Consider the following 26,278-nt stretch of genomic DNA (forward strand, 5'->3'; position numbering starts at 1 on the left):
AATTAACCGTTTTGAACACCTGTCTCTGCCAAACGTTTGCTAAACACGTTTTATCATCATTTAATGTAAGAACTTTGATTCATTAATAGGTATCATTTAATAAAAGTGAATGTTTGTCCCTGACTGTAAACCTCCCTTCCCTGGGTGCCGACATGTTTGCGTGATGTAACACAAACCTACATCTCGACGAAATGGGAGTTGAACATTTCCGCACGAGTTTCCAAGTTAAAAGTCTGACATAAACTGCCATTCTGTTGCACTTTCCCCAGTTGGTGGAAATTCTGACTCTCCCGAGTTGAATGGAATCGTCACAGCAACAATAATACGGAACATCGCAGCTTTCCCCACAGGAGCGAACACTTGGGGAGACACACACCAGGTGTGTGGCAGTGGACTCAACATGCTGAAGCAGCACATATACAGCAGGCGAGTGTTTCAAACAGCTAGACAGAGTGCAGCTAAATGGAACAGAATGCAGCATCTTCAAAAGTAAACTTCAAATTAATAAGCATATTAAAAACGTGATGGGTGTGGCGTCTCATTTTAAGTATTTGAAAATAGACAGTTCAGACAGTCACTAAAAAACTGGTGCACGCTTACTAAGATTACTACGGTAACCTGAAGGAAGAACAGGCAGACGCGCATTGTGCACATTCTTTCATTGAGTTGGGCAGCGAATCTTCACATAATGACAAAATATGATACATTATATTTTTATTATGCAGTCTTTTGTACATTTTGTAACAGATTATTTTATAACAGCCTATAATAATGAATTAACGATACACTGAAGCAACAAGATGCAATGCAGCAGCCAAAGGCGTTTGTCAGACATGTTATTATATTTACAGTTATGTACATGTCATTGCCTCGAGTAGACAAAATGACCAAAATGCCCATCCCTAATTTATATGTATTTACATTGATTTGTTGAACACATGCTAAAAACCGGTACTGTCTCTTTAAGAAAACCGGTATTTCTTTAAAGAGCGTCTCTAAATGAGCGCATGTTAATGAGAGAGACTCGAACGACTTTACCTCATCTGTACTATGCGTGATTAGTTTCTTTTTTGTTGTTTTTGATCAACAACTGACTGTAAAGAAGAGAAAGGGTATTAAAAGAGATGTTATTCAAAGACCAGTGGGTTGCATGTATCTTATCTTTGGACAAACATTACCCGGAACAACTTTTACTCTAAACACACAGTGAAAGGATCTCGTTGCTGAATACTCCGCCACTATACTACACAATCACTGGTGAGTGAAATCTAAACATTTACCAAGCATTTGCCAAATATATACATTTTAGTTTCATAGCGCAAAGTTTAATTGCAAATGCGAGTAATTTCCTTTCATTGTAGTGGAGGGTTGCGCATAGAGTCAAGGATCGATCTTGGGATTCAAGAATCTGTATCTAGATCGTTCAAATGAAGATCGTGATGCATCGTCAAATCAATATTTTTACCCACCCCTATTAAAAGTGGTACATATTGTACATATTTCAAGTCTTATTAAACCACACGATAGCTGTGTGCAAGGAGAAGACAAAAATTTAGGTCATCATTCATTGAAATTCTTGACCTCTGCCATTGTTCTCAAATCAAATATGTGTATTCTTCAAAAATGCACCTTTTGTGCTCCATGGAAGACAGGAAGTCATAGGGACTTAGAATGACATGAAGGCAAGTGACGACAGAATTTGTGGTTGTACTATCCCTTTAAATATTTTTTCCACTGTTGGCACAAATATAATATTAGACCAAATATAATATTTGTTATCTGGGAGGACATCATCGTAACGGTCATGTTTTATGGGCTGGAACGAAGATAATGGCATTCCAGCATACAATAAGCTTTTTATGCAACAGAGATGGTAGAAGAATCATCTATCTCACAGTTATCTTCTCACAACACTATGATTTGGAATGCAGTGTAAAATTTCCAGTCAGCCATTGAGACTGTGGCTGTCAACAGACTCTAAAAGGAGGAAAGCAGATTTGGAATTTTTTTCTGTGTCAGTTTTGTTCCAAGATATTTGAAGTGAATCACTTAAACTTTGTTGAGATATTTTTTCCATTGATTTTCAAGTGTCTGGGACAAGTTTGGTCTCGATTCCCACACCGTTAAGTACGTTCTTATAAAATAAAAATAAAAAACACTAAAGGAAAACAGATCATGGCAGAAATGGGTCAGTCACTTTTCATTATCTGCCAAATCACAGAGGGAAACAAATCACCACAGTGAAGGAAAACTAGAGGCCCAAAGTCCATTTTTCTCCCTTTGATAAAAAACGAGACCAACTAAAACTTAAAAGCAGCTGTGGTGTGTCAAACCGACAAATTCCGGTGCTCTCTTACCTGAAAATGTCTGAACCTTCCAAGCAATCGCACTGTCAAATATTGTATAAATACTCTGCCTCCTTCCTTTTCAGGGAATTGTGATCTCCATCGACTTGCTATTTCCTGAACATTCCTCAATTTGTTGTATTTATAACTAGCATTTTCAGTCCTTGAATGTATTAGTTTCAGGAGATCCAGTGTGACTATATTTGCACACCACGTTGAGAAGGCAAAGAACCATCTCTGTGATTTTGATCTCCAGATTATTAGACCTGAAGCTATCATGCAACAGTAATTATTTTGAACTGAATTACCTGGCTGTTTTTTTAATTCCTTCTGTCAGTGATTTTTGTTGTTTATTTAAACAACCATTTTTGTAGTTCTCGATGATGAATTCTTGCATGATGTTGTCTAAGCTGTGTAATCATCTAATGAACAGGTTCAGTTGACCATGCTCTTTCATTAGCAACTTGCCAGAGTGTTCTTTTCTTAAGATTGTGTCTAATTCAAACCGAAGATTTGAGTGATTTGAGCTGGAACTCAGAGGTAGTTGAATATGATTGCCACTTTTTTAAGGGGTGAATAATATTGTTATTTTTATATGTCATTGCATGTTTAAACACTGGCCCTTAATACTTACTCAGTTTACTAAACCATGACTTACACTGCACATAAATAACTAATATTGGCATTATATTCATGGTGTTTAGCCAGAGGAGAACTGGCCCCCACATTGAGCCTGATTTCTCCCAAGGTTATTTTTCTCCATTAACCAACTTCTTATGGAGTTTTGTGTTCCTTGCCACAGTTGCCTTTGGCTTGCTCACTGGGGTTCTAAATGCAATTATTATTTAACTATTTAATTATTTCTTTTTATACACAATTTACAATCATATTTAATCAAACTACACAATGATGACTCTTAAGACTTTATAGGTATTACAGTTTCATTTTCTGTTAATGCAGGGTTTTCTGTAAAGCTGCTTTGAAACAATGTGTGTTGTGAAAGCGCTATACAAATAGAAATGACTTGATTGCATAAAACTGATGTTAGTCTTAACAAAAAAAAAAAAAATTATTATTACTTTACTTTTTAACGTGTTGTTTCAGATGTTTTGGTAATAACATAAGTCCTAGTAAGTCTGGAAATAAAAATGGAACATAGATGGTGCAGTACATAAAGCTCTGCCAGCTGATTGGATGTTTACATACTACCTTTCTTTATAGTAATGAGGACATTTTAAGTAGAAAAAAGGAGGAGACTTTACCCTTCCAACACATTTTGAGAATTTTTAGGCTTAAATTTTACAGTCAAAAATAGTTCCAAAAAAATCATAAATTTACAGTGAAAAATATAGATTGGTAGACTGGCATTGACCCTTTTCACATTTCCAGGTTTGGAAAGTGGAAGTGAACTATTGTGAGTCATCTTGTCACCTTTTATAGCTTTGACTGGGAGTACTAATAGCCTATTATTTTTGCTTTCTTATTTGCTCCAACTAGGGTTGCAAATATATATAGTTATAACAAAAATAACAATAATACAGTTGAAGTCAGAAGTTTACATACACTTACAGTAGGTTGAAGTCATTAAAACTTTTTTTTTACCACTCCACAGATTTAATATTAGGAAACTATAGTTTTGGCAAGTTGTTTAGGACAGAGGTCCCCAACCCCCGAGTCGCGACCCAGTACGGGGCCGTGGAAGAGTTGCTACCGGGTCATGAGAACTTTCTGGGAAACATTTCTGTGCAGCACTGATATACGCCATTGTATTATTTGTTGTGCACTTTGCCATTTTAAGAGGCACTATCCAAATTTACATAAAAGGCGCAATTTCAGAAAACATCGAGTTCCACTCTTCCAATAGCCAATGTTAACATGAGTGTGAAACTAGGGCGTTTTCACACCTGGCTCGTTTGGAGCGTTTGTTTTGGAACCTGATGCGTTTTCTCCCTTGGTTCGGTTCATTTAGGCATATATGAATATAGCAATCGCACTCGGATCCGCACCAAAACAATCGATCCAAGACAGCCTGAATGAGGTGGTCTCAGACCGATTGCAAATGAACTCTGGAACGGTTCGCTTGTGGTAAGAATGCAAACCGACCTAACGGACCAACAAACCAAACAATATCCCTATAAAAACCAAGAACATAACTGAGGGATCTTTGGAGACGACATCTGTAGATCAGCACTTCTCTGTAATTCATCATCAAAACATGGATATAGACTTTTGGCAACTATATTAGATATAATTGCATGTTTAAAATAGGAGCTGTTTTATAATTCCTGAGGTAAGTTTAGTACGATCGTTTCTCTCTTATGGATAGTGGCAGAACACGGGTAGGATGGCGTTAGCAACTTTTTGACAAATAAAAAACATTTTTACCCGGCTTTACTCTGCTGTGTGTGTGTGTGTGTGTGTGTACGTGCAAGAGAGAGATCTGTGAGGACAGGCACGTTTCAATGGAGAAATAATGCAAAAGCAACTTATGATGGATAAAAATAAAAATAACCATGACAGAAACTTTACAACTCATATCCATCTGAGTGATGGATAATTTGTATTTGGAGCACAACCTCTAACTGGCAATGCTCAGAAATTCTCTAACATTTGTAATGGTTGACAAATTTTTTACAGGCATATAATTTTAACAGGTATATCAATGGATGAGCTTAATCCTGGAACAGCAAACAAACATAGTGACCAATAAGGGGACAGCTTGCTCACATGTGACTTTTATTGACATAGTTTTGGTCCGTTTTGAAATGTTGCCTTGTGAATGTTACAGTGTTACATTTTCTTCTTGGTTCGGTTCACTTTCACAAGGCAACATTTCAAAACGGATTTGCAGATAAGCTGATTTCTCTGCAGAGCATTGCAAGAGTTTTCTATAAAAATACTATTTGCTCAGGTAGTTGCAGGGGCTGTTTTTCTATCAGCTTGCATGGCAAGGTCTGCTTTTTGCCATGAAACATAGAAGCACATCTTTACCAAGGTAAGCCTTAGCCAAATCTGGCTGGCAAACATCGCTATTTTAGGTCATTCGATTAAATAAATTCACACATTGCTAGTCTAAGTCACTAGTTAAATAATATGTGGGCTCTCCTGTCTCGGGTACACAATATGAGTTAGGTCAATAGCCGTTTAACCCTCTGGGGTCGACGGACGCACCGGCGCGACCTGCTGGATTTTGTCCTCATAACAGCGGAAACAACTTAAAATACTCCGTCATTTTTGGGCATACAGATAAGTGTAAGACATCATTAGAGACTATAAAGGGTCTACTTTTATTTGTTTACACTCACAATTACAACAAAACCTTGTGCTTTTGTAAAATAAAGAAAATAAACGGTGCGCTTTCAGCCGTCTCTGTCTTCGCGAGCATCTTTCTTAAACACGTCACAAAAATAAACTGAAACTCCGCGAATACTTATCAGACAAACATGAAACATATGTCTAAAGAAAGCTTAAAATGTCTACTTTTAAATAAAACAATTCAAATTTAAAACAAATATTCTCCTGCCGTGTAATCTGTATGAAACAAAGAGATGTACAGTTTCTCCTGGCTCAGCTAATTATCGCTAATGAGATCCCACCCACCAACAGAGCGCGCTATTCATACGGTAATGTGCTGAGGCGATCAATGTAAATGGTAAACGCCCCCGACAGTGCCTTAAAAAGCATCAAGTTCATTCACTTTTCTGCACGTTTGAAAGATGGCACGCTACACAGGTGAGGAAGCTCTTCAGATGGTCCTGGATAGTGACGAAGAGTTCACATTTTCCTCAGAATAAGAGCGGGACTCCGACGAGGAACGTTTGCATTTTGAAGAGTGACTTGATCCAGCCGAGGATACAATTTTGGATGAGGAAATCATTTAGTTTTAGTTGACATGCTATTTTAAATAAACCTGTACATATTTTACTAGTTGGACTATTTCCAGACTTGCCAGCCAGGATTCAGAGTATTGAAATTTGAAATATGTCCTAATAGGCAAGTTTTAGTTATGTTTAAATATTGTTTCGGCTAAAGCAGGTATTTAAATTGTATGCTGTATGATAACAATATGATATGTAATATGATATAAAAATAATATGAATGTTTAGATTATATTTTAACTAGTGTTTATGCTGCCTCATTATCATGAACTAAGCTTGTGCTTGCAAATATCTGTTCGGGTGTAAATGTGTAACTGTAAATATGCCCATATTAGAAAATCAGCATATTAGAATTTTTGATATTAGATATCTGAAGGATCATGTGACACTGAAGACTCCAGTAATGATGCTGAAAACAGGATGAACAGGAATGATGCTTTGATCACAGGAATAAATTGCATTTTACAATATATTCAAATAGAAAACAGTTATTTTAAATTGTAAAAATATTTCACAATATCACTGTTTTTGCTGTATTTTGGATCAAATAAATGCAGCCTTGGTGAGAAGAAGAGACTTTTTTTAAAAAACAAAAAAATCTTACAGATCTAAATCTTTTAAATGGTAGTGTAAGTCTAAAGTTTTTAAGTAAAGTCTTTATGTAAAGAAAATGTATAGTCAGATTACTTCTTTTAACTTAAACATGATTTTGTGAATAAGCTACAAACAATACATTCAATCATTAAGTCTCCTCACATTCATTCTCTCTCAGGGGATGGGTCTTTTTCTCCTCAGGTGTGAATTACATCAATATTCATGATCATCCACGCCTCCTCACATATGGCCTTTCTAACACTAAAAGTGTCTTACAAATGTTAAATGACTATATTGTTTTGTCTGAATGAGTGATCAGGATGGTTTTCACATCATTTTTGTAGCAAAAACTCTAGGCTACAAGATCCAGTTCTCAAAAGTCTAGTGAACAAGTATGTGTTATATGGCCTTATTTCAGTGACTTAAAATGTTTGTTTTTTCAAAAACCATGCATAAACGTTATTTTCTCAAAAATACAAACATGTACATACATGTTGTTCACATATTATTGTAGCCCAGTTTGTGCTGAATACAGTGTTATCAGACTTTAGCCATTAATATGTTTTTAAGCAACTGAAAAAAGCACAAATGTCAAGGCATGTCAAAACTTCTCCAGGGCTCAAAACACCCTCAGACCACAGAGGGTTAAGCAATTTGGCTAAGCAGGCCGAGGCATACACAGAAATTTAGTTAATTAGCATTGCGACATTTGGCCTGTGGCCAAGGAATGCATAGCTAGTATACACTCAGTGCACATGGCTCTTCGGAGTAGCAGCAATACACAAGTCTTGGTAATAGATCCTCTTGGTTGGGGGGCTGTATTTTGTGTTTATGTGTTATGTATTTTGTGCAGCTTCACTGATTTATTGGGGGGTTGTTTGTAATCTTTTATTTGTGCAGCAGCATGTCATACATGCTCGATGCAGGGGTGCAATTGGTCAAACATGCCTAGAATCGGGGCCGATCTTTTTTGCGGTGTGCAGGGAGTCACTCATACACTGCTACTCTAATGAATGAGTGCTTTCTCAGCCCTTGATGCATGACAGTGTGGCCTCTGGAGGGTGAATTGTTGGCAGTTCTAAGTATTCACAAATGTAAACTTTCAGACATGCTGTTATTCAGATGAATATGAAGGTTTTTTTTTTAAAAATGTTTAAGAATTACATGTGTATGAATATTAAGTTTCCCATTTTCTAGAGTCATTATGGTAGTAATCTGACTCGAGAGGATAAAGAGACTGCAAACGGGTATAAAAACAAATTAAACAACAAATAAACATGCATAAACAAATCTGAGTATATGTGATGTAACGTGAGTCATGACAATCAGACGTTGTGTTGAGCGATAGAGACTGTTTGAACGATCATGAGCACTTTCAGCTTCACTCTCTTCAATATGCTCACTCGCGGTGTCAATCAAACATGTGCACTCTCCGGGTGCTCTCAATATCTCATCAGTCACTCATCTCAGCGCTATTCTGTGAGGATCCCAATTTAAATCAGATTAATATTGGTCACATTACCACTAATCACAGCAATTACATTTTAACCATAACGGTACCGCGTCTTTATGCATTTGCTTAATAATTTGTGATTTGTTTTACAGCAAAACGCCAGAGACCGTAAGCAAATCATAGATAATAATGATTTCTCACTGGAGCAGTTTTAGAGCTTGTAATGGATATATTTTTCTTATTTTTGAATGTATCTCTGCTGTGTGTGATGCTCTCATGTTTTTTATTGCCTACCAGTATGTCACAATGACCTTTTGATATTGACAACAGAACTATTCATAACTGTTTCAAAACAAATACATGTTAATAATTCACAATTAATGTAATTTTAATGTAATTTTGGTAACTTTATAAAAAGGTTCCATTCGTTAACATTAGTTAATGCATTAGAGATCATGAACAAACAATAAATAATATATTTTTACAGCCTTTATTAATTATAATGTTAGTTAATAAAATTACAGTTGTTCATTGTTAGTTCATGTTAGTTCATAGTGCATTAACTAATGTTAACTAATACAAATTTTGAATTTAAAAATGAAATCGTATTTGTTGTAACACATTTAAGTTCATTAGTTCACGTTAACTACAGTAATGTTGTTAAATATTGTTAACAAATGGAACCTTTTTGTAAAGGGTTACCATAATTTTACTGTGTGGGGCATAAACATATAACTGCACAATATAACGTGCAAAAGTGTGGTCGAAGGGCACTTTAAAAATAAATTGGTATCGTCCGATCTTAGTGTAAATAAAATCGGAGATCATATCGGCCTCAAATATCCTGATCGGTGCAACACTATCTGAGGAAAAAATCACGGTTAACAGTTTTATGATTATTTGCAATTTTTCTTATTATACAATAGCACTGATGAAAAAAATGCATAACATATAACAGCTGAACGCCTTTGTGGACGTATTTCTGGTGGATATGTGGATGCCAAGGGCAGCCCTATAATAAGAAAACTGATAAATACACAAAAAAATTAATTGGAGATATATAATAAGAGACGCTTCAATCTAGGGCATGACACCGCTTATTCGCATCCCGAGCTCAGTGATGTGCTTCAATGTAATCGGAGTGCTTCAAAAGTGTGTAAATGCAAGATTATTTTGGGTGCACAACACGTAGCCTAGTTCAAGGCAACCAACAGTTTTTTTCATCTGCAACAGTTTATTAAAGCAATCCATTGTCTGTCAGACACCCCAACATAAAGAATCGGCAACAGACTATAAAACAGTCTATAAAAATACTCTCCACAACCTTACAAATAAACCTTTGGACTACGAATAATAACGGGAACATTGCTCACAGCAGGCCATTTAAAGTCTGATAATTACTAAAATTTACATTTATTGTTGAAAACGATGAATTTGTACAGAAGCAATGATTTCAATAATAAGGATGAAGACGCAACTTTTCAATGTTTACTGGCTGATAGTATGTAACTACACGCAATGCACCGCGTGCTGTCAGCATGCTTAAACATTACAAAATGTGCCATCTTTTAATTCATCACTTTGAAATCACCAAAGCTAAAAATATTAAACTTACTAGTTTGATGGTGGACGACTAGTGGAGCATCCTGTCGCATTTGTAAGATGTGTTTCTTTCTATGACTTCTGTCTGCATAATTTTCATCCGTCTTATTCAGTCAGTCATTTAAATGCTCCCTAACAGACTATTTAAGTCGCTTTTTGGTGGATATGAGTCTGGTAGATCGAATTATATTTTGTAGTTCGTGCATTTAAACCCCAGTTTCACATGAATTCAAAGTTCAAGTTCAATCCGCGATACCTGGATAAGCACCACGCGGCCACCGTCTGTAACCATAGTAACAGCTCCAGTACCCACACAGGCACAAGTGTTCTCACATTTAGGCTTACAAAATCTTATGAATAACTTTTTTATATGATATATTTAAAATTATGTATATTATTTTTGCCACGTCTAAATAAAGAATTTCACAGTTCTAACCGTGGATTCTAAATTCTTGCAGTTAAATGAACTGTGACATTTTTAATTGTGGTTAATAGTGAAACCGTATTATCGTGGCATCCTTAATTACAACAAATAATTGATCATTGAGTATTCATTAACATCCCTAGCTCCAACTGCAAAAGAAAAATATCCACTATTAGTTTTCATGACTTTCCAAAAGAGGAAAAAACAGAATGGTGGATTACAGCAGTCAGAAGACAGAAAGATGCCAAATTTTCTCTCTTTTCCTCAGCAGCTGTATAAGAAACTCCATTGCTTCAGTGTGAACTAGTTTTTTTAATTTATTGAATGCCATTAAATAATTAAAAAACTGAAAATATAAAAGTGTAAGCTAGATTTACACTGCTAAATTAATGCAGAAATGTGTCATCACAGTATGTGAAAAGGGTCCATTGGTTGTCGATATTTAAAAGGATATCAGCAAAATTGCAAATGCAGGGGTTAACATATATTTATGAAAGTCCATTCATAACACATCACTCTCTTCCACTCTTTCTTTTATGAAACTTCCTCCTCTCTCTTTTGTTTCTTTCATTAGTATCTCCCTCCATTGTCTGGCTTGCTGTTTAGGGGTTGTTGCAAATTCTTAGTTGGTGTGTTGCATCAGCACTGTCAGTACAGCTAGTCAGAAGGACATTGTCATAGAGAGTCCACTCCCCCATGCTTGTGTCCAGCTGTAAGCTTGGAAAACTGGGGAAAAGTACCACTCAGCCACAATTAATTAGGCTAGATGTATGTGCAGGAATATAGAGGTATAAGGAAATAGTTTTACCAAAATATTGAAGGACAATTTTCAATTTTTGACCATGGGACCCTGACCACAGTCTTGTAAATAACTTCATCAAGTTAAAGGTGTGTGCACTCTTTTGTAACGATTCTTATATAGCGATTCTTTGGCTAGACAGTTGTTTGGTGTTTTAGCTACATCTTCCATTGGTCAGCTTTAATGGATTAAGTAACAGGATGTCATAATGTGATCAAGCCTATAGCTTTATGTAAGAGTTTTAAATCCTTCATGGTTTGTGCTCCCATGAGGTCACCTTTTATGTGACATCATTAAAACCAAACTTTGCAAAACAAGCTGCACAAATTATTAATTTTAAATTATCATTTTAACTTGTTAATGTTCAGTGACAGATTGCAGGTCCAGCCGAGATTGTCAGTCATGTTCAGAATACAGCTATTTGTGTGAATCCAGTCACTCATTACAAGAGTCACATGAGAGACAGCCTAAAATGGTATAATAAAAGATAGACATGTGAACTTGTTTTGTGCAGCTTACAGTTAGACTCGTTGAAAATCTAGGTTACTTTGGAAGTGACGTTAAGTTAGCATGTTTCTCATGCCTTGGCCCTGAGGTGCCTTATATCAATAGTATCAGTTTCTTTTGCTATGACTTTTCCTTTGCACTTGTCTAGACATGGTGTAAAATGTGCTCTACAGTATCCAGTATCAATGCCCTTCCTGATTTCAAAAACTCACTGAAAATCCCTTATCATTAATGACTTATGGCATATTGAGAAACTCCTTGAGTGCTTTCTGACTGATACAGGTTAGTGTGGTTAGTGTCAGCTCTCTAAACATACAGCATTTGATTGCATGTCAGTGGATCTAAAAGTGTGATTCCAAATGTTCAATTTGATGGCCACCTCTATAATCAACACCACCAAGAAAAAAAATCTTATTTTGTCATTAAACCTTTTGGTTAACAGACCATCATTGCTGGTCACCACTAGTCAACCAGCTTCACTGGAAAGACTATGCTGGATGATCACCTAGATTAGCACCAATATACCAGTCTGGGCCAGCATGGAAATTCATGATGGTCTAAGCTGGTCTTTTTTCAGCAGCAGGGCAGTGTTCATGTGAAGTTCAGTGTTCAGTTTACTCAACAATGTTTTCTAATTTCTCTACAGTTACTTGGCAGACCAGTGCTGGAATGGAGGCTGCATCTACCTGATCATGTTGCGAAGAATCAAACGCAAGGCTTCTCTTCCTCCATGCAATGGCAGCAGTGGGGGCAACTGCATGGACGTCCCCACCGAGCACCGAAACAATGTCTCCTCTGAGCCTACAGGCAGCCCCACACAGAATGGCAAGCGAACTCGCAAATTTGGCGTCATTTCCCGCTCCTCGTTCACTCGTGACAGCAGGGACAGAAATAATAGCCAGGACTTTGAGCATGAGAATGGCTATTGCTCCATGGAGGCAGAGGTCATGTCCCCAGAGAGCAGCACCCCTCAGGACACACCAACCGATGAGAGTCCAGTCCCTGGTTCCTCAGAACTGATAGCCAGTCACTTGAAGGTGGGGAGCACGGCCACCCTACCTTGCTGTTCCCACTCACGCCTCTCTGAAAGCTACAAAACAGAGTCAATAAGCAGTGAACCTTCCACTCAGGTAAGAGATTGGTGAACAGTAAAAGTTGTTTTAATATAATAAGACCTGGCTGATAGAACTGGTTATTGAATAACATAACGGAATCTGAATTGAATGTATTCATGGATCCACTATAGCTGTGGAATAATGCCATATTTTGTCTAAGGCAGTGGTTCCCAAATTTTTTCAGTCAAGCCCCCCTTTACTAATCAGAAAATGTTCAGCCCCCTCCCCCAAATCCATTCGCACCTTTCATAGTAAAATGAGTTGTAATGGTTGCAGTCATACAAAAAGTGATTTACTGTCTCTATAAACAAAGAATACAAAAGATAAAACTAAAGTTGATGTCATTTTGTTCAAATGTAATTGTAACTAATTACTAATAACTAATTTTGAAATACATCCCCAATTCTGAAAAAGTTGGGACAGTATGAAAAATGCTAATTAAAAACAAAAAGGAGTGATTTGTAAATTATATTCACTCTTTGCTATATTGAAAGCACAACAACTACCCGCCCCCCCATTGCTCCGGGGGGATTGTCCCTGTAATAAGTGCACTGTAAGTCGCTTTGGTTAAAAGTGTCTGCCAAGTGCATAAATGTAAAAAGTCTTGTAATTAATGCTGGTGAAGAGCAGGTGTTTTCCCTTTCTCTTGTCAGAAAGGACAGAAAACTGTTCTGTATGTCAGTGCTGTAGCCATTTGAAATGGTTGAATTGCTGCATAGCGCTTTAAAATAGAAAATTCTCATGAAGAATTCAAATGGGTCACGTAAGTTTTGTCATCTGCGCCATGATGTTGAGAGAAGCCCAGTTTAATGAGACAGTCATGTGATCCGCTCTGAGCTATCCTGTTACCGGAGCTCACATATTGATGGAAGCCTGGTTGACGCGTGTCGTGCGCGCACCTGTGTGCTCCAGAGATACAATAGGATAGAGTAGAGCATGCGATTCTAGCAATTCTAGCGTGTGATTCTCGGTGGATCGCACAACACTCACATGAAACCCGTCCACGCTCTGGATGAGAAGCATATTTAGCGCTTATAAAATGGCAAAAGCAAGATGAATTTGAATATCATATAATTTGCTTTGGATTCTGCCTAAAAATGTTCAAAGCAGGAAACCCCTTTTCTCACAAAAGCAGAGGATTAAACAGTGGATTTAATACTTTAATATTTACAACAAGAAAACAAACTGGCATGGTAGCCATCTCTCTCCACTGAGAGTCTTTGTCCTCTACAGACTCAACAGTCCAGCTGAAATATAGGCTATCAGTCAGTTGCACAATTGACAGTCAATTGGATTGGAAGCATGCATCAAAAGTTTACACTTAATAATAATAATAATAATAATAATAATTTAGCTAGTTTTTTTAATGGACTTCTCCAATCCCACTGTCTCCCTGCGCCTCCCCTGCAGTGCCCACCTCACACTTTGGGAACCACTGGTCTAAGGATGCCAATTAGGGCTGGGAAGTTTATGTATACTGTAACAATACATAGTAGGGGACAACAATATTTACCTACATATGTGTTTTACTAAAACATATTAAAGCATTAAAAATGCCACATGGGGACTTCTGTACACATTTTTGAGCAATAACACAAACTAATAGTTAATCAGAGTTTTTAATCAATTCTGTGAAACGGACAGTTTGAACTGAATAACAGAAATGAATCAAACTTACTCTAATGCTGTATTTGTTTCCTAAGTTTAAATCAGAGATGTAAAACATCTCTGCCTTAATGCTCTCATACGAGTCAAAAGAAGGATTGCAAGTCAAAGAAGGATTGCAAATCTTGTCTAATGACACACTATTTAGGAAACTTAAGAGCCCAAATAAAAAATGCATTAGAATCATTTCAGTATTAATGATGTTGCTCAATTTTAAATCTCCAGCAAAATCATTTTGAATATGTTGCCTAGCCCCTAGCTACTTAAATAGCTAAAAAAAAAAGCGCAAGCAAACAGAAAACAGAAGATCGCTTTAAAGTCAACCCCCATCAAGTGCACAAACTGAACATACATGCACTATGCCATTGGCTTCCCTTTGAGTCAGGATGAGTGGTTGCTTGATGCTCATCATGTAATTAGTAGTTTGGACCCCTCCGTGCAGCTAACTGCATGCGTTTCTAATTCGATCCTCCATTAGGACTGCTGTTGTTCCTCCGAACATGTAAGCCTTGTGACATTAGACCGAGTGGCTCACTTAAAATAACCATAAGGGTTTTTGTTTTGAAATATATGCATGTGTCAGTGGTTACAAGAACTGCTTAAAGGGGTCATCCCAAGAAGCTGTACGAGTCTGATTTTGAAAAATCACAGGGGATTTAAAAGACCAAGATGGACTGGGTTCCATGAGATTCTGCGACATGCCATTTTCAGAAAGCCACATGAGAGGACAGCAGACTAAATCCATATGCGTAATTCTATAACTATATCCTTTACTTTCCATTTAAAACAAAATAAAACTGAAGCTTTCCCAGGCAGATTTAGCAAATACATGTCAAACTCTTTGAAGGTCTTTTTTAATGGCTTATATTTTTACAGGATTTATATACTGTATTTCATCTGCAAATGACTGATGCTTGTCAGTTGACTTTCATTGTCCATAATAACAATTTGGGTAAAAAATGGAAATAAGTTTATTCTTGTTTTAAATCAAAATTCTGTAGTTCATATATTTTAAGATTACATAAAGTTGAGTTGTAACCTTTGCTTGGCTTTAAAACATTATCTAAATGACTAGAAACATATACTGTAGAGTACTGTATTAGCAAATTTACATATGTAACAGTACCTGCACTGTAAAAAGAATACTGTGAAATGTACAGTAACTGGCTGGCAGCAATTAGCTAGTAAGTTGCTGTAGTACATTACACAGTATGCTTAATGTAAATTTAATCACAGTACCTATAAAATACTGTAATTGTTATTGCAGTAATAATCACAGTATTGTAATTGTCATCAGAGTAATAGGATGCTGTATTTTTTATCACAGCAAATATTATACTACTGTAACAGGCATTACTGCATTAATTTTAATACTGTAAAATAATTACATACTGTAAAATGAAGACTTCATTTCGAGTTTTAAAATGATTGATTGATTGTTTGAGGAGTTTTAGTTAATTTGACTGTACTTCTAGTGACAAATATAAAAGAAAGAAAAAGAAAAAACAAAGGGAAGTTGTTAATCATAAAGTTGTATGCAAGTCCTCTATTGTTTTACATTTGCTTTCTGAGACTCGCTGACAGTCACATGTATCCTAGAAACATTGATTCAATGTGAAACAACACACAAAAGCATCACCTATGTAGAAAACTCTGTCACACAAGATATTTTCAAGTAATTTTTACAAACAAAACAGTAAAATCCAAGCACTGGAAGCAATTAAAATGTTCAGTTAAAAGTGGAAATTAAATTAAATATGAACCAAAAACTGTAGAATTTTAAACAATAAAATGTCTAAGACTGACATTTCTTCTTCCTGAACTGTATTCTTCTTCCTGAACTGTATACTTCTTCCTGGGCTGGAGTCTTCTTCCCTGCAGTGGAAGGAATTAGTTACTAATGTAGAAATGTATAGGAAAGACTGATGGCTCATTACTTCCCATTAGAAATACCACTATATTTTTCTACTACTGACAACACTACATAAAAGGGCAGTAGCATGGTACAATGGTACACACACACACACACACACACACACAAAAGGGCATTATTAAGTCCCACTGCCCTATGTTCTGTGTAACTGTGAACTCTAGAGTAATGTCTTTATGGAAAGTATTCAGGGTAAAAATTAATTAACAGTCTCACCTGGTATCAGTTGTTCTGCCAGTCATACTCAATGAAGTCCCTGATGAACGATGCCACATGTGGATTGAGGGACTCATTCTTTCATTGGACCATCTTGCCAGTCCTTCTGCTCACCTGGACCTTGGAAGCACACTTACTCTGCTCTGAATTTATCCTGACAAAAAAATCTGTAAATATAAAAGGCATCATACATTTACCCTAGCCAAGGAGAAAAACAGTGATAGTTAGTCTTACCCATATTGTGGTATTTGCTGCTCCATGGGAGTGTAATACACCCACCAAGTTTCTATCCTATCAAAAATGTTATGCTGTTTGAAAGTCTTACCCATTGTTGCATTTTGTTTAGCCTCGGCCCGCTTTAGTGCTTGGTATCCCATGCCTCACGGTAGCTAGCAAGAGAAAAACGAGTGACAAGCTTCTCCAAACGGAGCTAGCTAGCACACCAACACACGCACACATACACACGGGCACACACACACGATTCCAATTGAACTTTTATCCAGTAATGTTACTCCTACACCGAACTGATGATGTTATCAACTAAATGTCACCAGATAACAAAATCTATCAAAATTCATATGCAAATAGTTTCTTTTGGTAATATTTTGCACACTAGCTTACTAGCTAAGGAGGGTGCCTCTCTCTACTTCTCTCTCCCAGTGCACTCTTAAAGTTAAACATACAGGTAACTTTACATAAGGAACTGCTAAATTAACATAGCATTGCAAAATAATGAGCAAAGTTACCTTGCTGAAGTCAAAGGCTGAAGAAAGTGTGGAATCTTGTCAGTAAGCTCTTACAACAAAATAGTGTGGAAAAAAGCTGGTGGCCATCAGCATATCGTTATACTCACATCATTTGTGTAACTGTTAACATTATGGAGGATATAAACATGTCGGGTCCTCTGTCTGCATGATAACAAAAACTAGAAAACGTCTGTGTTGGAAATAATGCAAAGTGTACCATCAGCAAAGACAGATTATTGATTCCTCTCAAACAAAAAGTCTGTTTGACATAGCTATGGTACCACTGTGTTTAGTCTCCTCGGGGAGTATAGTTGTCTTTGCACATTAAACTGGGATTGGAGAAAGTATTTTAAATACTTGTTAATACTTTAACTGTGCAAATACAGACATACTACAGCGCTTTGAACTACAAAATAGCAAAAGAACACAGATGACAGAATTATCAATATGAAGGGTAAGCATTACGTTATGTAAGATCATATTAGTATGCTAAGGGAATATTTTTAGGATAATTGTTTAAAAATGTATTTTACGCTAGTTTCAGGACACATCTTTGAAATAGTGTTTGAAAAATTCATGGACTTATAATTCCGTGTATTAGACACAATAGCTGTGCTGTAAATGGCTCAGTGGCTGAAATTAATTCATGCATTTTAGGGCTATCTTTTGAGTAAGACTATTGAAACTGTGATACAAGCAGTTTAGAAAAGACATGTTTTTATTAAATTCAGATGAATAGAATGGGAAATTTAGATATGGCTAATCCAGATGTGTACAACTCTATTTTAATTCTTAAAATCCAACAAGAAATACACATTCATTAGTTTTGTTTTTATAATTTAATATTGATGTGTTGTTGCTCATGGGCATATCTGAGCAGAGGGCAACAAGGGCACTATTTAAAATGGAAAGTTGAAGCATCACGTGCTGTGGTCTAATTGGCCACTTTTGAAGTGAGTGTATTAGCATGAGAACAGAAGGCTGTAGCATTCTCCATACTTTTCATGTGCTCAGGTTAGCACATCACCTGATGAAGGGGGAGGTAAACATGGCCATGTGTACTTACACGTGATAGAAACACTATCCAAATGTCCATGAGATGGCTCTTGTGTTGATTTGAATAAATGTCTCAAATATTATTTCTAAGTCAGGCTTTCCAGTAACATACAAATCACACTCTTAAGATCGTATTAACTTAAAATGTACGTTTGCCAATATTTATTTGCTTTGTAGATAATTTTAGCCTTAGGTGTGCTGTCTATTTTCTGTTTTATAAAAAGATTACATTTGAAAATCTACCACTGACTTAGTAATAGAGTAAAAGAATCTTAAGCATTTAAAATTTAACCGACCATGTTGGCATCATTGTAATATTTGTATGCTGAATTGTGGTTGGTCTTTCCTTCTTTGCATATAACTGTAACCATTTATAGCCACTTTTACATTGCACTAGTGATTTTGTAATACTTTCTATGAAGCCCATATTTATAATGTACTGTAAAGGTATTATAATGCATTTGTAACATCTCATATAATATCTTGTAACTTCTTATAAATAATTGTAACCACAATTTTAATAAACTGTAATACTTTCCTATTCATAGTTATACCTTAGAGTTAAATGCATTATATCATTTAAATTTGATCTTTAGAAGTTATAATGTATTATATCTATTAATAAGTATGCTTTAAGTGACAAAAGCAATGTTTTACTAACATCCATAAGATATTTTTACGTGTTTATATGGTATTATAATACATTACATAAGTCTTATTCTTATAGCTTTACAAGTGTTTTTAAAAAATTGTCTAAAGATTTACATCTTGAATGTGTTACTTTGTATTCTGTGAATTCTATAAATTACATTTATATAAGCTTGACTTGTAATGTATTGTATATTACATGTTTATAAGAAGACACTGTGTAACTTAAAGCAAATCAAGACCACATATAATGGGATATGATTTTGTCAAGCCTTATGACTGATTGCACTATGCTGCTTTTGCATGACAGCACTTTTACAATACCTAATATATACTGTATATTACATTACACCTTCTGAGGATAAAATTGCATGTTGATTGTGTTATATTGCATTATACTCTTTTAGGTATTACTATGAATAGGTTAAGTATTATAATGTACTATAACTGTAGTTACAATTATAATAACTGTAGTAATAATTATATAATGCATTTATTATGCCTTTACAGTGCATTATAAATATGGGCTTCATAGAAACTGTTACCATTGATTCTTGTGTGCAGCCGACTGGAAGCATGCTGTGAGTGTCATGACAACAACAAAGATGCTTTTGGGAAACATGCCGTAGAGATTTAGCACTTCTTGTGTGCTACTAACGTTCTGCTTATTGCTTCATTAAACCCAGCCAGAGCCTAAAACCTAAAATCAAACAAAGGTGTTGAGTCAATGTATGAAGTACATAACAAATGTTTCTGAGAGGAACACGTTGCTGTAATTCTACCCTCTGCAATGTTAGAGCTGTAACACCTGCTTGCTTTAATTGGTTCTGAACTAAAACTTAGTATTGGATGTCTGACTAATCAACTGTGTATCAGGCATTTGCATCAGTTTGACTGATCTGGGTACCCACAGCAGGGAAAGCAACTACTTATGACTAATAAAGACATATAAATAAAGTCAAGTGGATCTTACTCCTGCAGTAGCTGTAGGGTTCTTGCTCAAACGTTGAACTGCTTTAGTCTGGCCTTGTGGTGCTCATTTTATGAGTGAAGACAATTAGGGGCCTTCCTCCTGACCTTCTTTTTAAGAATGACCAACATCTTGATAGAGTGACTTAAAGATACGATTGGATTGAATTGAAAACATTTAATATATTGTACATTAGGAAAATGCCATTTGTGCCTAGAAACGGAATTGAGAAATAGGATCTGGTCCATTTAACCTTTATGTAGGCATGTATTCTGAAGCCGTCTATAAATTTTATGATTTTTATTTTTCAAAAAGAAGGTCCTTTATTTATTTGTTTATTAGTTTAGCCATCCTAATGTGGGACATAGAACAAAATCTTTCTAATTCTAAACCTATTTTCTTGTTAGCCCGTACCATATCCAACACTTTCTCCCAATATCTCAGAAGTTACTTTTCTGTCATTTGATCAACCTGAATTCATATTTGAGACATATTTGCCTGTTAGAAGTATGAGAACACTCAGGGAACATAATGACAGTGGCATATTTAGATAAATGAAGTGCTCCTCAGGCAGTGAGAGAGCTGGTTGAGACAAGGTGGGTTCTTGAAGCTTTCAGAAACAGGTGCTCCTAAAGTTTCCCTTACTCTGATTTATAGACCCACCAAAGGAACAAGTTAGCCTGGATAAAAACATAAAAAGTTCAGTGCTTCCACTCAGTTGTGGATTTACAAAACTTTTTTCTTGAGTGAGGGTAAAGAGTTGTAAATATACTTAAAGGGATAGTTCACCCAAAAAAGAATTTTGTTATCATTTACTCACCCTTGTGTTGTGACTTACCTTCTTCTGTGGAACACAGAAGTCACAATTCACTTTTATTTTATAGAAACAATATGCAATGAAATGGTGACCGAGGTTAACACATCTTTTGTGTTCAAATAAAGAATTTGGATTTGGAACAACATGAGAGTGAGTAAATTAAGATGGTATTTTCTCTTTAAATGATCCCAAAAAAAAAAAAAAAGGTATTTATTAGCTGAAACGTCTGTAAAAAGATTACAGGTCATTATTTCAACATGAAACAATGTAAAATACAAATGAATTGTAATGTTATTTAAAACCACAAAAAAAGGAAGTGTGCTTTAGCTAGTGTTTTATAATAAAGCACATTGCTTATTCTTTCACTATAAGGGTCTGTTAAAACCAAACACGTTTTTTTAGTCCGTCCTTGCTCTTCAATTGTTTTCTTATGTAAACATGCACTAGATGGATTTGATCATTGCGCTGCATCTCACAGTTTTATTTTCAGTGTCTTGCACAGGAATGCCACATTTTTTAGATGCCATGTCAAGTTAAACAGAACTTCAATTGTTGAAAAACTCTTCTTGAGACACTTGCGTTCTATTCTATTCGTTCTATTAGTTTCTTGTAAACGCCCTCTAAGGGTAAATATATTCTCTTTTACTTTTCTACAGCCCTGTGAGGGCAGCCGAATCTGGAAAATGCACATGGTGAAAGGTCAGGATGGACTGGGTATCCAGATCACTGGTGGACGTGGGTCCAAACGCTCTCCTCACGGCATCATCGTAGCCCACGTGGAGGAGGGAGGAGCCACACAGAGGTAAAAAGCTTGCATTAGCAATGGTTTTCATTTGCTGCCGTGGCAACGGTAGGTGCCGTGGTGACACTGGTCAATCAGCATCTCATGCATATGCAATCGTCAGGCAGTCTTGAGTGCCCTCCACGATACTCATTAATCTTCAAAGCCAATTTGACATCCTCGCAGAGATTCATGGAAAATATCCTGTCACGCTGCCGCATATATGATAATGACCAGTCTACAAGGTTTCAAAAGATTAAAGGGATAGTTCACCCAAAATGGTAAATTTTGTCATCGTTAAGTCATGTCATTCCAAACCTGCATGACTTTCTTTCTTCAGTGAAACGTAAGAGTTGTTAGGCTGAATGTTAATTACTGAAACCTCACTTACTATTCTTTTTCATTAGCTGTGTCCCAAAAATACACTATACACATTACACTTACAAAATATACTATGCACTCAGCCATGTAGTGTTTGGATTTTCAAAGTGTAGTATCATCCCAAATGGAACTCTTAATGCTGTTTTACTGCACGGAAGCATTCGCCATTTAACAGCTGACGGAAGTGACGTTTCAAGCGCACGTGATGTGTTGCCACTAGTTTTAGCGCATTAGCCAACCTCAGTTTAACACTTGTATCTCAAACAATGTACATATTGACACAGTGTGGGGTGATGGTAAAGCATTCAACTCACATTTGTAAGGTGCTGTATACACTGAAGTTTTGCTAGCTGCTACATTCTTCATAATTTACAACTGTTTTGTCAGACCAGCAGCGCAGCCAGGTAACTCCGCTCCTTCCGCTATGTACGGCAAGCCGCGAGCTCTGAGTGCACGGTGTCCAACATTCCACACTCCGTTTTGACGGTTGAAAAAGTGCATCATCCGGATACTTAAGTACACTTCTTTTTGCTACATTTTCAGTGTTACATATTACTCGCACTACTTACACTACAAAATGGCGTAGAATAGTGCAAAAGTGTGCAGTTTGGGACACACCTATAGTATGGTAAAAAAGAAGCAATGAAAGTGAATGGTGACTGAGGCTGTCATTTTCTAAAATCTCCTTTTGTGTTTCACTGAAGAAAGAAAGTCTTAGAGGTTTGGAAAAACACAGAGTGTGTAAATACTCTTTGTACTTTGTTGACTTTGTGTCTACTGTTTATTTTAAACTGAGCAATTTTCAGTACCATGGTGTAGAAGCAATTATACTGATTGGCCAAAAGTATGTGGGTACCACCTCCTAATTGGCTCCTTTAGCTACACTCATTACTAACAGGTGCATAAAATCAATCATACAGCCATACAATGTCAAACGATCATCACAGTTTCAATCGCAATACAATTGTGATGTGATGTATATTGAATTGTCACATTTATATTGCGATATGTATCGTGAGGTGGTTTGCAATACTCAATTGCAATGACCTTTTGTGCCTGACCTCACTGATGTTCACTGGTTTTGTCCGAATTGGAGCAAGTCCCCACAGCTGTGTCCCAACACTTAGTGGAAAACCTTCGCAGAAGAATGGAAACAGTTATGGCAGCTGCAGGAGGAGCAACTCCCTAATTTTGCCCATGGTTTTTTTAAATTAAATGCTTAACAAACACATATTAGTGTGCTCGTTGGGTGTCAACACACTTTTAACCGTGTCGTGTACCTGTAACCGTACGCACATGATATCTTCCTTCACTTTATACAAATACAGTAAAAAACAAATAATAATACTGAGACTAACGTATGTCTCTCAGTACTGAAGAAATCTTTCCCTCTCAGTCCTTAGGCATACTAGCCCCAGACTCTGTTTTTTAATCTGTAACATGTTAGGGAATTTGCTGACTTGCTTCCCTTTGTTATTCATTAATGCACACTTTGGCAAAGTTTGGAGGAAGCACAAAAACCTCAAGGTAATGAGCCAAAAGCTGAAATTAACCCTCCTTGCCTCAGAACATTTGAATTACTCCCCCTAGGTGATATGTTAAGGTAAATTAATCCATTCAGAGAAAAAGTAGTCTGTGTGGCTTTGCCTTGGGATTGTTTAACAGACCGTGAAAAAACAAATCAATATCAGGAGATACAAATTCATGATCATACATTAAAGATCTGTTGGAAAATACTGTACATACACAGTGTTGTCCAGAACCCCCATAGTCAGAGTGGGCTATTTCTGTAACAGCACTGAGATTTATTGTTATGATTTAACAATAAAATGTTTTCTCCCACACAGTTTTTAATGGGGGTCATTTCTGAGAAACGTGCGGACATGAAGCATGTGCATTAATCAAATTAGCTGCTTTCCAAATCTTTCTTTCTATTAAGTGAGGCACAAAGAGGGCAGTCAGATCAGTGCCATCACTGCAACATGATGTTGATAGTTCTGAAGCTTCCTGTTCTTATATAACAACTAACACTGAGATAACCTCAAATTCCTTTGTCTGCGAGGGAAGTCTTGAGGATTTTGACCAGCGAGAGGCATAATGCCTTAACATTTTAAATCAAAATCTCTTCACTGCACACTATTCATCAACTTGATCATAACGATGCATCAATTGAGTGTCCATGCTAGAATGATCCATGAAGTCTGAGCTTATTTGAAAATGAAAAAAAAAAAAAAAAAAAATGAATTGCAAAGAGAAAGAGATGCCTTTGGGGATTTTCATGGCTGTAGCTAAACTATTATTTTGCTTCTTGATAAAAGTATGATGGAACTGGATCATTTGAGTGTTTTGTTGATTTAAATCTCCAAGAGTATGTCATCCTTGCTTTCCTTTTGTCTCACAACACATGGGCCATCATGTTTAAAATGTAATTTTTAACAAATTCTTGAACAGTATTAGGATTTATTCATCTGTCCTTTTAATTGCTCTGTTTCATTGCTCTGCAAAATATACCCTATTTACTTTCTCAGTAAACATGTTTTTATTGTGAATGATTGATCAGTGTATGTTATTCCAAATAAAAGAGAAATTTGTCTTTCTAATCTTTTATTAAATGTTATAACTGCTCCGCCTCTGAAACAACTTTTTTTTTCAGCTGATGGCACTAAGCCCTATTACTTTTATAACCCTTCCCTTCCAGCCAACCTGTCATACAGACCACTTTTCACTATTCATCAATTCTCTACGGAGTCGCTGAATATTGTTTCGCTCTGAAATACATCACATTGCGGAAGAAAAATGGTTTGCTAATGTTGTTTCGTGCTGACTTAAACATTTCACTTTAAATCCAGGTAAAATCCAGGGTGGATGCACTAGTATTTTCTTTAGGAGGGTAAAACCTGATCATGCTGTCTGTGGTTCTTTTTTATTTCAGAGATGGACGTCTGAAGGCAGGTGATGAGTTGCTGATGATTAACGGTCACTCGCTTGTCGGCCTCTCACACCAGGAGGCCGTAGCTGTCCTCCGCTCTACTGCTGGACTAGTGCAGCTGGTGGTCGCCAGCAGGGTGAGTTTTAGTTCAAGGGAAGAGTGGTGAGTCAATGCAAACACAAACATATACTGTAACAGTTTTAATTCCTTTATGATTTTGTCTTGAAAATGAAGCCCATACTGTACATAATCAATAATTGTGTATCATTAAAAGGAAGTGTCTTCACACACAAATGATGAACTGGTCTTCCTCCATTCATTGTAAGAGTTCTGCTCTATAAAAAGTGCATTAACCATTCCAGCACATAAAGATGTAATGACCGGCAGCTTGTAGCAGCTAAAAAATTGAAGAGGGAAACGTTGACGGGCTTGCTGCTCGGCTTTCTGAGATAAAGTTAAAAGTACTCTCAGGCAGCTCAACAGCACACAACATGCTATCTCCAGCTGCTCTTCCTTCCTTTTCCAGGATGAATCTGAGGTGGACTTTCACAAGTACCCATCCACCAGCCTGCCCGACCTAGTGAGCACATGTTTGGGTCCGGATGTCTCACCCTCCCCCAGGGAGGAGAAGGAGAACATGGAGCCAGACGTGGAGGACGTGAGGGCCAGCAGCCTTTCATTGCCCACCCAGGACTTGGTACGTTCGCATGCTGCCTATCAGCCTGATTATCTGCCGCTTTCATCTTGTGCTGCCTCCACTGCCCTTACCATACACAGCTGGAGCTACAACAGGCTGTTTTCCTTTGTGTCTATGTTTATGATTAAAAGTTGGTTTTGAGTAGTGGTGGGCAGTATGATCAGAATGTCATATAGTGGAATGAGTAATTTTATATCACAGAAGATATCTCAATATAGTCATTTTTTGCTGGGAATTCAACCACAAAATGTTTTATATATTACATAACCATGTCTTAATATATTTTTTTCCCCTTTTTCTGGTAATTTTAGTTTTGTTTTGTTTTGTTTTATTTTAGTTTTTTGTTTTGCTTTGTTACTATATTGGTCCTATTACAATCATTGTAGCTACCTATACAGTTTGGAGAGTATTTCATAATTTTCTGCATGGTGTACCATTTTAAAAATATGTATATATACGATCACACTTCCCAGTCCTAGTACGTATAATGTTTTTATAAGCATATATCTGGATGTTAGTGTGAGTGTATGCATTTGTTATTGTTTTCCTCTTACCCCTCATTTGCACCTCGTTTCAGTGTTTGATAATGAGTAAATGCACAACACACAGTCTGTCTGATAAGAATGAGAGGACTTTCCTGATATTTTTCAACAAATTCAAAATACCCACCTGTTGTAATTGAAATACAGCTTTTCCTTTTAAGGACAGCACAGTTGTACCTTTAT

At 36.5% G+C, this 26,278-nt stretch overlaps 1 protein-coding gene across 3 annotated transcripts in view; it reads left to right on the forward strand.

The window, feature by feature from the left end:
- pdzd2 (PDZ domain containing 2) overlaps positions 1 to 26,278 on the forward strand; it is a 107,232-nt gene that overhangs the window by 37,627 nt on the left and 43,327 nt on the right. For all 3 annotated transcript variants that reach the window (XM_051682266.1, XM_051682270.1, XM_051682267.1), the window contains 4 exons: positions 12,249 to 12,732; positions 21,422 to 21,567; positions 24,860 to 24,992; positions 25,383 to 25,553. In XM_051682266.1, the coding sequence (XP_051538226.1) occupies positions 12,249 to 12,732; positions 21,422 to 21,567; positions 24,860 to 24,992; positions 25,383 to 25,553 (934 nt within the window). The remainder of the gene's footprint in view (positions 1 to 12,248; positions 12,733 to 21,421; positions 21,568 to 24,859; positions 24,993 to 25,382; positions 25,554 to 26,278) is intronic.

This window comes from Myxocyprinus asiaticus, chromosome 4 (genome assembly GCF_019703515.2).
Source record: "Myxocyprinus asiaticus isolate MX2 ecotype Aquarium Trade chromosome 4, UBuf_Myxa_2, whole genome shotgun sequence".
Taxonomy (NCBI): domain Eukaryota; kingdom Metazoa; phylum Chordata; class Actinopteri; order Cypriniformes; family Catostomidae; genus Myxocyprinus; species Myxocyprinus asiaticus.